Source organism: Aquarana catesbeiana, linkage group LG03, assembly GCF_042186555.1.
Source record: "Aquarana catesbeiana isolate 2022-GZ linkage group LG03, ASM4218655v1, whole genome shotgun sequence".
Classification (NCBI taxonomy): Eukaryota; Metazoa; Chordata; class Amphibia; order Anura; family Ranidae; genus Aquarana; species Aquarana catesbeiana.
Window position 1 is genome coordinate 114954990 of NC_133326.1, and position 13898 is coordinate 114968887.

The window sequence follows — 13898 nt, forward strand, 5'->3', positions numbered from 1 at the left end:
GAAACCCAGGTTTCCAAAATTTCAAGCCCCCTATTCCTCTACTTGCTCGAATAAGGGTCTGGTATGGATTTTATTTATTTTTTTTTTTTTTGGTGTGGAGTTTCCCTTAAAATCTATACTATACATACTGCACTATATACTCTGCAAAAAAATTGGGCCTTAGGTGTTGGTGGTGCCAGAACACTGTAACCCCTCAGTTACTCTTGTTTGGCGCAGGAATGGGCCCTGCTGTTAAATATTATTTCGAAAATGTTAAAATACATGCCCCAGTCAAACAGGTGCAGAAAAATTGGGCCTTGGGTTTTGGTGGTGCCTGAACACTGTAACTCCTCCTCACAGTTACTCTTGTTGGGCGTAGGAACAGACCCTGCTGTTAAATATTTAAAAAATTGATACATGCCACTGTTAAACAGAGGCAGAAAAATTGGGCCTTGGGTGTTGGTGGTGCCCTAAACCAAAAATATTGTTGGAAGCTAGCATCATCAAGATTCAGGAGGAATAGGATAGGCAGCATAGGCAGACTTCAAGGTATCCCAGATCCCTAGCAAATTCAATCAGTTACATCAGCATCAGGGGCTTGATAGCTGCTGATCCAAGACTGATTCATTTTTATAAATGTGAGCCTATCGACATAGCCTGTGGACAGGTGCACTCTTTGATCCATTACAAACCCTCCAGCAGCACTGAATTTCTGTTCAGAAAGCATGCTGGATGCAGGATAGGCCAGTAGCTCGATTGCATATTGAGCAAGTTCTGGCCAGTTGAAATAACCGATGCAATATTATACAATCTATTATATCCTATATAACTATTGCATATATGTATCAATTTGTCTAGTCCCTATAATTTGCTAATCTGTAAGAGTCTGATAAGCACAATGATATAAACACATCTGCTTAGTAAATAATTAAGTCTTATTTATTTCCCAAGGAATTAGGAAACTAACATAAAAGTATTAAAAAGGTATTACAATGTTACATAGTTTACAATCAGAACACAATACAAAAATATACTTATCACAGGGTATTGGCTGATCTCAAGATGTTGAAAGAGAGAGCTCTGTGCCGCATGGAGTTTAGGCCCAAGCCATCAGTCAGAGCAAAGTCCCAAGATGGCAGAGAGACATCCTCATGGTAAGGCTTTGCAGCAAGAAAGAGCTCTCTGTAACAATCCTTTTTACAAAACTCACTCATCACTCATTCAAACTCCCCCCATTGCAAGTCCCATTTGCTTTGGACCAATCTGTGTTCACATGACAATCCTCCTTATATTGCTGACTGTCTTGCCATACTTGGCCTCTGGGGTCAGTATTGCAGTCCATGCGCCCCGGGCCGTCTTTGTCATCAAGCTATTTGAAGCTTCTAGCACACCAGGTGGGCTGGAGACAAACCCTTTTGCTATGCAGATTCTGTTTGGGGCCTCATTCCTCTGTACCTTTTAAAACTGTGGGACTGCAAGTGTCAGCATGGCTGGTCTTGGGAATAAGGAAACATATGTACAAAATCCAGAAATATGATATTAATTCATGTAGAATTCCAACACCAGTGGTCCATCTTCAAGACCCAGTAACCCAGTGGATGCTCTGTTGGAAAGGTCTCCAAGTCTGATCTTGACCCTAGATATTCTTGCACCATTTTTAATGCAGACACTGGCAATGGTTGCTTGAACCCATCAGTCCTTGGCGCTGAGGACTGAAAAATTGTTTAAAGGCATCGGTCAGCCGGCCACCTTCTCCACTGCTCTTCCTCTGACCGATTGAAACCTCAAACACATTGTCCAACACCAGGAAATGGTAACCTCCCAGGGTCTGGAAAGGCGTTACACAAACTTTTCTTCAAGGCCTCCTGAAGATGTTTAATCCTCGACTCCCTCTGCGAAGGCAGGATGAGTTCTGCAACTTTACCCTTGTAACGTGGATCAAGAAGGGTTACGAGCCAGTAATGCTCCCTCTCCTTGATACCACAAATCCTAGGGTCCTGCGCAGAATCAGGGAGCCCATGCAGCGTAAATTTACAGTGGCATGAGATTCTGAGTCCTCTGGGTCACTGAGGATGACATTGTCAGGGACCACATCCTCCCAGCCATGTACAACTTCTTGGGTTTCTGGGAACTGAAAACCATCCCTTGAAGACTGCTGCTGGTTATCCTCCACATCCATCCATCCATCCTCCTCCTCCTCCTCCTCCTCCTCCTCCTGCTCTTCTTTCTGTGTGTTTGGCGACCCTGCAGGCAGGAATGCTATCTGCATAAAGGGGGCCTTGAGAGGAAAGGAAGTCCTCCTCTTCATCACACTGTTCTGCCCTAAGTGCCCTGTCCTTGATTCCACAAAGCGTGTGCTCCAGCAGGAAGACTAGAGGGACAGTGTCACTGATGCATGCATTGTCGCTGTTCACCATCCTTGTGGCATTCTCAAATGGTGACAGGACAGTGCATGCATCCTTAATCTGTAGCCACTGGCGTGGCAAAAAGAAGCCAAGCTCCCCTGAGTCTGTCCTGGTACCATACACGCATAGGTACTCATTTATGGCCCTCTGCTGTGTGTGCAGCCGCTGCAGCATTGCCAATGTTCCACCTGGTGGGCATGTCACAAATGAGGTGGTTGGTGGGCAGGTTGAATTTCCGTTTGAATGTCAGCCAGCCGAGCACTGGCATTGTATGACCGCTGGAAATGGCCACAGACTTTTCTGGCCTGCCTCAGAAGTTCCTGTAAGCCTGGGTACCTGGTCAAGAAACGTTGCACCACCAAATTCAATTTGATTAACAGGCCAAGGTCGGTGAATGTGAAAGTCAGAAACGTGGTTTAAATCGTCAGGCAGAGGCATCGTCGGTAAACAGGCTGAGGTTGGTGCACGTGGAAGTCAGAAACGTGGTTTAAATCGGCAAGCAAAGACATCATCGGTAAACAAGCCAGGGTCAGTTAATTAACGGTTAATTAACATGGAAGGTAGTAACATGGTAGACAAATGGGGAAATAGCAGTCTGTTAATAATAAGGGGAACTAATATTGAATGTATGTATGATAATTTTTGAAGCAATCTCCGCTGCACTGGCCAGGTCCAGATGGACATTGGGGACAATAATAGCTGGTATCTCTTCTTACTCCTCCTCTGCTGCATACACGGCATTTCTTTTGGCGTCTTCTTCCAGATTCTGTGGGGGGAATTTTATAGGGAAAGTGTTGCTCATTAAGTCGACTCGCGCTATCAGAGCGAATGCTTCCTGGGGCGGGACCTTGTTGGTAAATGAGGGAAGTGACGATATCTTCAATATACTTGAGGTAGGTGATTTGTTGGTTTTGAGTTGCTCTTTGGTAGCAGACAAACAAATTAAAAAGGGCCATGGGAAACAGGTGAAACGCAACTTTCTTGTATCAATAACGGGACTTTCTGGTTGATAAATAGGGCTGTAGCATCTGATCGTTTAAGTCAGGAAAAGAAAGGCGCCTCTAAGCGCAGTATGTAAAATTTAATAGCGTGCACAAAGGGTTAAAAGCACTTACAAGATTGTTGAGTGTTAAAAGACATGATAAAATCAGGAGTCCTCATCTGTGGCATGTGTCCATCCTCAGCACGGTGGTAGAGAGCAGTGTAGAGCCGTCCAGCAGCTGTAAAGCGTTCTCATGCGTGTTGAAAAGAGGAGGCAGCAGGGAAGCCTGTATTCACTGCGGGACACACAAGGCTGATGGTGTCAGTGTAGAGAAGGGGGTGGTAACGCGTTTCAGAGCATGTGCGGCTCCTTCGTCAGACCTACGCCCACACTCTTCAAGCTGGCTTATAAATGGTGAGGGGGAGGAGCAAGGGGAGGAGTGTGGGCAGATACTAAATACACAATGATAAGGGAAGTGACAGATGTATTATGAGGACGGCCAAGACGACCGTGCACTCGCAAAATGGATTATTAACGTCATTGCTATATACAATGAAGTCCTGAAGGAATTTGACACAGGGGTACAGGGCACAGATGGCAGTGGTTAAATTAACAATAATAAATAAATAAATATACAAACTTAAGGTTGACATTGAATTAATATACAGGTGTGTTACATGGTCGGCCGGGTGTCTATATGAATGTGTTATAAAGGCGGCCAAGGCGTTTGTACACATGCAAATAGGGTCGTAAGTCTAATGTTGAGTTGACAATGATTAACAATTTTATGATTGGGATGTATCAATGCCACAAACCCCTTTGCCTTACATGCAGTTTTGTACAACATGGTCAAAAAACATTCACGATTAAAAATAAAACATACAAAATTTCAGAATTCTACACCTGTTCTACAGACCATGTAGTATACTGCCTGACCTGCCCCTGCGGCCTCCACTATGTAGGTCGAACTATACGCCCCCTACGCCAGCATTTTGGAGAGCACCGCCGATTCATCGAGGCCGGTAAAGACCATCATAGCGTCCCACGACATTTCACCCAACATCACCCTAAATCTACCGTAGGCCTAAAAGTATGGATCATCGAATCCATACCAGCCACTCTCCCTGCGGCAGAGAGATTTAAACGTCTCTGCCAACGGGAGACTTATTGCATATACGCTCTTGACGTACTTTTGCCTGGAGGTATCAATGAAGAATTGGAAATTAGCACCTTACTCTAGATGATACCACATTTAACATACAGACTGTAATATTATGGTTCATTTATCATTCATCCCTCCTTATTATCATATCCATACGTCATGGTGTTTGCCTGTTATACATGTACATATCTGCCATCTGTCACAATCAAATACTATTTGTAGAGCATCCATTACATCTTATTACCTATTCCTATAAGTTAATTCCTTATAGTAGATTTGTGACCTTATTTGTGGGTGTGTAAATGCCCGGCCGCCCCTGTAACACACTTGCATACTTATTTACAGTCTATTATTATCTATTATCGTCAGAGTATTGCTACAGGCATAATCTGCACTATTTGTATAAGTATCCACCACCTCCTATTATCCTTCTGTAGTTTATAGACGCCCAGCCGCCCCTGTAACACTTCTATATTCTAGTACACAGTTGAGTAATACCTCTCACCGTGAGATTATTGCTACAGGCATAATCTGCACAATTCGTACAACTTGTATAAGCATGCACTATTTTCCTCTATCTGTCTTTAGTGTATAGACGCCCGGCCGCCCTTGTAACACACACCTATACACTTATTCATAGTAAAGTAATATTCATCACTGTTTTATCATTGTTACAGACATAATTAGTAATCGCTTATTCCTTTTTTTTTTTTTTTTTTTTATCCCCTTACAACAGATGCCTGGCCGCCCCTGTAACACAGGTGTATAGCTCCCCAGCTGCCCTTGTAACACGGCTACATATTTATTTATTATTTATTCATTGTTAATTCAACATTAGACTTATGACCTTATTTGCATGTGTACAAACGCCCAGCTGCCTTTGTAACATGTGCACATAGATGCCTGGCTGCCCTGGTAACACATGTGTATATACGCCTGGCCGCCCTTGTAACATGGCTGTAGATTTATTCATTGTCAACTCAACATTAGACTTACGACCCTATTTGCATGTGTACAAACGCCCGACCGCCTTTATAACACATTCATATAGACACCCAGCCGACCATGTAACACACCTGTATATTAATTCAATGTCGATCTTATGTTTGTATATTTATTTATTTATTTATTTATTATTGTTAATTTAACCACTGCCATCTGTGCCCTGTACCCCTGTGTCAAATTCCTTCAGGACTTCATTGTATATAGCACTGACGTTAATAATCCATTTTGCGAGTGCACGGTCGTCTTGGCCGTCCTCATAATACATCTGTCACTTCCCTTATCATTGTGTATTTAGTATCTGCCCACACTCCTCCCCTTGCTCCTCCCCCTCACCATTTATAAGCCAGCTTGAGGAGTGTGGGCGTAGGTCTGACGAAGGAGCCGCACATGCTCCGAAACGCACTACCACCCCCTTCTCTACACTGACACCATCAGCCTTGTGTGTCCCGCAGTGAATACAGGCTTCCCTGCTGCCTCCTCTTTTCAACACGCATGAGAACGCTTTACAGCTGCTGGACGGCTCTACACTGCTCTCTACCACCGTGCTGAGGATGGACACATGCCACAGATGAGGACTCCTGATTTTATCATGTCTTTTAACACTCAACAATCTTGTAAGTGCTTTTAACCCTTTGTGCACTCTATTAAATTTTACATACTGTACTTAGAGGCGCCTTTCTTTTCCTTTTTTATATCTTCAGAGTTGCTTCTCCTCTAACCAAAGTGCTGCCAGAAGTGCCATCTCATCACTATCATCCTTCTGACCAGCTACCCACCTCCACCAGAGCGCCCTTATCTCCTCTCTGTTTGATCGTTTAAGTCCCCCCCCCCCCCATGTACATATTGTAGTCCTGGACACATTCGGGCTTTACAATGGGGTCTTCTTTGGATCTCCACCACGGTGTCATTGTGGGTGGTAGAGAGGATGTGGACATCTTTCTTGTCCCTCCACTTCATGGCCAACACCTCCTCGTTCCTCATGAATGCAGATTCTCTGTTTTGCTATTTTTTTGTCAACAGATTTTGTGGGAATCCCTTCCAGTTTTTTTTTTTTTTTTTTTTTAAAGTACCGCAGACCGGGTTTTTTTTTTTTTTTACCGTAAAGGTGATGAAAAAGGGGCAGGCTGGTATAATAGTTGTCGACATATAAATGGTATCCTTTTTCAAACAGGGGGTATGCTAGCTCCCAGACAATTTTTCCACTGGACCCAAGATGTACGGCTTAGAAATCACTCTCGCCCGCTCCTCTTAGCTCGAACCGTCACTCCCTGATCTGGTGTGCAGCGTGAAGTGCTTACAAATGATTGCCGTTTAGCCACGTAAAGAGCCTCCGCTTCCTCCTCAAAAACCCGTTGGTCACTGCATATACAGCGAACCCTCAAAAATTGACCTACTGGAATGCCTTTGACTGTATGGCGAGGGTGTCCTGATCCCGCCATCAACAGTGTATTACCTGAGAGGGGTTTTCTATACAGGGAGGTCTGCACACCAGAACCATGGCCACACAGATGGACATCTAAAAAGCAGATGTCCGCGTTGTTTGACTGGCCTGTAAACTGAAGATTTCTGTCGTCATTATTCAGATATTTAAGGAAATGCTCCACAGTGCCAAAACGGTTATCCATGATAAATATATAAGATCATCTATGTAGCGTTTGTGTTTAAAAGATACTCCAAAGCTTCCAACACATATAAACCAACCTCAAAAGTAAAATTATGATGTTCCTAGTAAAATCCAACTGCTTCAATGGCCAATCCATGTGGAATTGACGAATACAGACTGGATACATCGCAGGAGATCCACATAGCATGCACATCCCACTGTGTGTCACATGCAATGTTTAAAAGGTGATTAGTATCCTTTAAGTGACTAGGGAGTGTGCTAACCATAGGTTACAGAACACCATCCAGCTATTGGCCCAGGCTCTCATTGAGAGAGCCAATCCTGGAGATGGGGCTCCCCTGTAATGGATCTAACCCTTTGTGGGTCTTGGCAAGGTGATGAAAAATTGACATCACTGGATGTTCAGGAATAAGACAGTTGCCGAACTTGCTGTCAAACACACCCAAATTAATCCCCTCATTGATCAAAGTTGTTAATGTTTTATATTCCTTAGTGGGATCACTTTTACGTTTTATATAAAACTTATATATATTTTAAGTGTGAGCATCAGACAACTGCCTGACAGCTTCTTGTTTTATATGCATCTGCCTCCATAACTACCAACCCACCTTTATCTGAGTTTCTAATAATGATAGACATATCATCTTCAAGATTTTTAAGAGCTTCTCTCTCACTTCTAGATAGATTATCCTGTACAATGCTTGAGCCAGTTGGTCGACCAGACGCCAGCAGGGTAAGATCTCTCTCTACCAATTTCTGGAATTTGTCCATCTCAGGACATCGAGCATTGACAGGGTAAAATCAGACCAGGTTTTACAAGACTTAATGGAGTCAATGTCAAGAAAGGTCCCCCTTCGCTGGTAATATCGATCCTTTGGGCCACAGTACTGGCGTCCACCAGCGGAGGGATCCTGGCAGTATGGAGCAGGTATTCCCCTCTGCAGACAGGTGTCACCTGACTTTAATTAGCAGCTGTAGTATAAATACCCGGCAGGTGCACACTTATCTTGCCTAGGTATTGTCCTTGAGCCCTGACCTGCAGCCTGCATCCTGTTTACCTGATTCCTGTACCTGAGACCTGATTCCTGGAGCCTGTTGATCCTGTTCCCTGCCTGTTTCCTTGCTCTGGACCCTGAGCCTTGTATCTGACCCGTCCCTCCTGTGATCCATCCATCCTCTCTTGTCCTGTTTGTTTCCCTTCCCCAGCTGCTGACCTCCCGTTGACGACCCTAGCCTGGCTCTGTTTATGATCTCGGTATTTCCCTTACTTGTATATATTTGTTCTGTTATTATTATTATTTGTGGGGTTCTGTTTTGTATTGGTTGTGGTGCACTGAGTGATATTGGAGGTGGTTGTGTTATATTTATTCATTTATCTTTAATAAATCATTTATATTTTCAATTATACATGTCTGGGTTTCCTCTGTTGCAGTCCACACAGTTCTGGTCTTATCTGGTACATGACAGTTAGCGCCGGTTCACATTAGAAGCGGCACGACTTGCAGGTCGCCTCACCGAGGCGACCTGCACACGACTGCCGCGGCGACTTGCAAGACGACTTCTGTATAGAAGTCTATGCAAGTCGCCCCCAAAGTAGTACAGGAACCTTTCTTCTAAGTCGGAGCAACTTGCGTCGCTCCGATTAGAATGGTTCCATTGTACAGAACGGGAGGCGACTTGTCAGGCGGCTAGGTCGCCTGACAAGTTGCCCCCGTGTGAACCGGCTCTCAAGATTAAGATAAACATTGATACTAGCAACAGCTCCTCCCTCCCTAGAAACATCCTCCAATTCACCCAGGGCACATTCCCTAAAGCTTTGTTGTAAACGGTCACTGCCTACTTCATGTACTGGAGGTGTCACAACCATGTCACATTGAGAATCTGTATCTGCATTAAAGTAATGTTTCTTTATTACTAAATTTCTAATGAACTTGTTAATGTCCACAATTATTTCAAAAATATTAAAATGCTTCAATGGACAAAAGTTCATGCCCTCGGAAAGTAAGGAAGGCTTTTCAACGGTTAATACTTGACTAGAGAGCGTTAACATGTTATGGGTATTTTTTGTAAACTGACTTTTGTAAGTTCATATCGCACCACGAGAGTCCATGCTGCCTCCACAATAGTTCAATTTCTTATCTAGTAATAGGACGAAGGTACATTCATTATCTCATAACAAGTAGTTTTTTCATATATGCCAGATTAATGTTGAGGTCTGCGGGAGCCGTGAGAGGAGTCAGCTACTCCCATACCGTGCCGGAACCGGAAGCTGTTTCAGTTCTTAATGCATTTGTTAAACAGCCAGTGGCCTAGACCACAAGATAACAAAATTTTTTTTTCAGTGAATTCACTTTAATATTACATGTTTTGTGTTTTTTGCAATCTTTACATTGTGGTATTTACTGCTAATGCTGTATTTACAGGTGGTGAATTGACAGTTTACATATCGCATGAGATATTTTGTATAATTAACAAATATCTCATGCGATAAACATTAGTGAGTTGGTCCCATGTGTTTCTGTTGATGCACACAGCATAGAGCAGAGTTCTCAACCGAGGTTTGTTCCTTGAGAAGTTCCCATGCGTTTAGCTGTGATCTATCTGTCAATCACAGGCAGCTGACAGGTAGATTGCATCCTCACCTAGCAGACACTTTTATATACTTTCCCCCGATGCAGAAAAAAAAAAAAAAAAATCTGAGGGTTTAATATAACTTTAAGCTGTGACCAATTCTACACTCAACTCCATCTTGTTTTTTGAGATTGTCCCTTTTTGTGTTTTGGGAAGGTTAGGTCACCAGTGCTAAAGTGTGGCGGAAGGTTTGGCACTGTAATGTTAATTAGGAAGGTTACGCTATGGCTAGCAGCAACAAGTTTGAAAGTTTGTGTGCTGCTTCTTTTTATTCTTTGTTTTAATCCCTCATTTTGGTAATTGTTTCTTGTTTGGTGATTTAGGATTTTTGTTTTCTTTTAGCAAACTCCTGTTTTTGTGCTCACCAAGATGGATTACCAGTATTGTTATGGGGTGGAGTCACTGACAGAGAGCGAGAGCTGCCGACTGTGGACTGAGAGCCTAGTACACTCTAACTGTACACTTTATGTGGGTAAGTAAACTATTCGCAATTATATATGGTTTTGAAAACCTTGCTCGTAATGGTGGGAAGCTGGCAGTGACAAGATATCAAATAACTGGACTAATTAAAGTGGTTGTAAACTCCCATCTATCCATTGTACCTTTCGGCTGATTTTTGCTGTAAATGCAACCGATGACGTCATCAGCGCATGCGCTCTGAAGTAACAGCCGCCTGTGCCGTTCCTTCAGATTCCTGCATTGTGAATAGCGGCTCCCCCGCGCATGCGCGGGATAGACGTCACGTGGCTCTGGCCAGTCGCACAGTCTGAGTCCCTGGACCCGGAAGGAAGACGGTTGAAGATGGATGTGGTCTCCAGCGCTGACAACGCATCGGCTTCGTTTGCAGGTAAGTTGCACATAATGTGCTAGTATGCAATGCATACAGCTCAGCAAATAGCTTGAAGTGTGCATTTTACAAAATGGGGTCATTTTGGGGGGGGTTCATGGCCTCCGAAACTGTGATAGGTAGTGAGGAAGTGAAATCGCCATTTTACGCCCTTAGAAAACCTGGAGGCGGTGATTGATTTTCGTGGTCCTGTACACGGCTAGGCTCCCAAAAAGACTCGCACATGTGGTATTCCCGTACTAAGGAGAAGCAGCAGAATGTATTTTGGGATGTAATTTCACATATGCCCATGGCATGTTTGAGCAATATCATTTAGTGACAACTTTGTGCAAAAAAAAAAAAAAGTTTGTCTACTTTCTAAAAAAAAGGATCATTTGGGGGGGTTTGAACTGTCCTGGCATTTTATGCACAACATTTAGAAGCTTATGTCACACATCACCCACTCTTCTAACCACTTGAAGACAAAGCCCTTTCTGACACTTTTTGTTTACATTAAAAAATATTTTTTTTTGCTAGAAAATTACTTTGAACCCCCAAATATTATTATATATTTTTTAAAGCAAAGGACCTACAGATAAAAATGGTGGGTGTTGCAATTTTTTTTTTTCACACAGTATTTGTGCAGCGATTTTTCAAACGCATTTTTTTGGGAAAAATAAACACTTTTTTAAATTTTTATTTATTTTTTATTTTAATGCACTAAAACACACTATATTGCCCATATGTTTGATGAAATAAAAAAGATGATCTTACAATGCTTTGCAAAAGTATTCACCCCCCCCCCCCCCCCCCCCGGCATTTTTCCTGTTTTGTTGCCTCACAACCTGGAATTAACATGGATTGTTTGAGTATTTGCATCATTTTTTTTTTTTACCACTTCAGCGAAAATTTTTCAACATTTGCCTTCTATCTCCCCTCCATCCCTCCCTTCCCCCCATCCCCCCATTCACCTCCACCTTCCCTCCACCCCAAGCACACACCACCCATTCTACCTAATACTCTTATACCTGTTCCACCCATTCATGCTCCAGCCATAACTTCCATATATTCTTATATTTCTTTAAACTGCCTCTTCTTCTATACCAGAATTCCTCCTTTATAATCATATCTTTAACCTCTTTTCTCCATTCTACTACTGTTGGGGGATCTTTCGCCTGCCACTTCCGTGCTATAATCTTCCTTCCCTGAAACAGGCATCTTATAATTGCGGTCTGGGTATCTTTCAGCATGCCCCCTTTCTCGAACATACTCAAGAGAAAGGTTCTAGCCTCCATGTCCAGCGAAGACCCAAATATTGCGTTAATTTCCTCTACTAATTTTTCCCAGTACCTATATAACTTGGGACATCGCCAGAACATGTGTATCAGATCTCCTCTCCCGTCTCCACAACGCTGACATTTCGCATCCTGCCTCCTTCCAAACCTAAATAATTTTTCTGGTGTATAATAAAGTCTATATATCAAGTACAAGTGGGAAACCCCCTGTGACGGTGACAGAGAGATCCTTGGCCCTAATGCCAGAACGTACTTCCACTGTTCCTCCGTTATTGTACCAACCTCTGCCTCCCATTTTGTTCTCTTTTTAGACTCCACTACCCTCTCCTGCCCCACCTTATTCATACTCCTGTACATTTCTGAAATCAGCCCTTTAGAGCCCCTAGTATTTACCAATTTCCTTAGCAAGGGCATTCCACTCCACTCTATCTCCTTACCTCTAAATTGTACCTCCAGGGCATGCCTCACTTGCAAATAGCCAAAAAATAATCTATTGGGCACTGCAAACTCCTCTCTTATCTCTTCAAACGATTTCAACCTCCCTGCCCTATACAGTTGCACCAAGCAGTGGCTACTTCTGTCCCAGTCCTCTATTTTCCCCATCACATTAAGCTCTTTTAAATTTTTGTTGTTCTATATTGGAGAAAACTCAGAGAACCCCGTATATCCCAACACAGCCTTTACCGTCTTCCAGCACCTAATCATTAGCTGAGTTGTGGGACAGCTATACCCAAAAAATTCGGCCTCCACTGCTTCCACCACTGTATCGTGACTGGTGTTATTCATCCATATACGGTTTCCTCCTACCCTTTCTTCAGGCAGGTTGCTGCCTCTCATAAACTGCATTTGGGCTGCCAAAAAGTAGCCCCAGGGGTCCGGTAGAGCCAGGCCTCCCGTCTCCCTCGGCCGTCGTAGCGCCTTCAAACGATCCTTGCCATCCCGTTTTTCCAAATTAGTTCCCTAAACAAACTATCCAGTTTTTTAAACCAATGTTTTGGAATCCAAACGGGGGAATTGTGTATTATAAATAGAATTTGCGGCATCCATATCATCTTGATAAGGTTACATCTACCGGCGACCGAGAGAGGAAGACTACCCCACACCCGACTCTTCTGTTTTAACTTCACCATTAGTGGTACTACATTGCCTGTTATATACTGCCCTGGGTCTTTTGTTATATTTACCCCTAAGTATCTCATTTGGTTTACAACTTTTATTGAATTTACCTGACTCGGGAGCGGGATTACCAGGGAGTCTATTGGCAAAAGAGCTGATTTTTTCCAATTAATTCTTAGACCCGAAAAGCGCCCGAATTCTTTGATCAGTTTCATGGCAGCTAACAATGAGACCTGTGTATCTTCCAAAAACAACAGGATGTCGTCCGCATACATTCTGACTTTCTCCTCTACACCCCTTCTTTTAAAGCCCTGGAATTCTTGCGATGTTCTTAGAGCGATTGCCAACGGCTCCAGTGCGAGGGCGAAAAGCAGGGGTGATAATGGGCACCCCTGTCTCGTCCCCCTCCCTAACTGGAACCATTCGGAGCACTCACCATTGACCCTAACTTTAGCTCTCGGTTTGTCATATAGGAGTCTCAACCATTTCACAAAATTAGGGCCAAATTTGAACTCTGCCATTACTTTCCACAAATAATGCCACTCAAGGCTATCAAATGCCTTGACCGCATCTAGAGATAGGATAGCTCTATTCACATCTTTCTCCATAGGTATTTGTACATTACCATAAACTCGCCTGATGTTCATGCTCACCGATCTATCCGGTATAAAACCGGTTTGGTCTGAATGTATTACTTTAGAGATTATATTTTTTAACCTGTCTGCTAGAGCTTTTGCCAGAATCTTGACATTTGTGCATAGAAGTGAGATCAGTCTATATGAGGCTACCTCTAACGGATTCTTCCCTTCTTTTAGTAAAATTATAATAGTGGCTTCTGTCATGGACATGGGCAATCTACCTTCCACCACAGCT

General features: G+C 43.2%; 1 protein-coding gene across 2 annotated transcripts in view; it reads left to right on the forward strand.

The window, feature by feature from the left end:
* ICE2 (interactor of little elongation complex ELL subunit 2) overlaps nucleotides 1–13898 on the forward strand; it is a 268772-nt gene that overhangs the window by 141925 nt on the left and 112949 nt on the right. For both annotated transcript variants that reach the window (XM_073619024.1, XM_073619025.1), the window contains exon 12: nucleotides 10131–10260. In XM_073619024.1, coding sequence (XP_073475125.1) covers nucleotides 10131–10260 — 130 coding nt within the window. The remainder of the gene's footprint in view (nucleotides 1–10130; nucleotides 10261–13898) is intronic.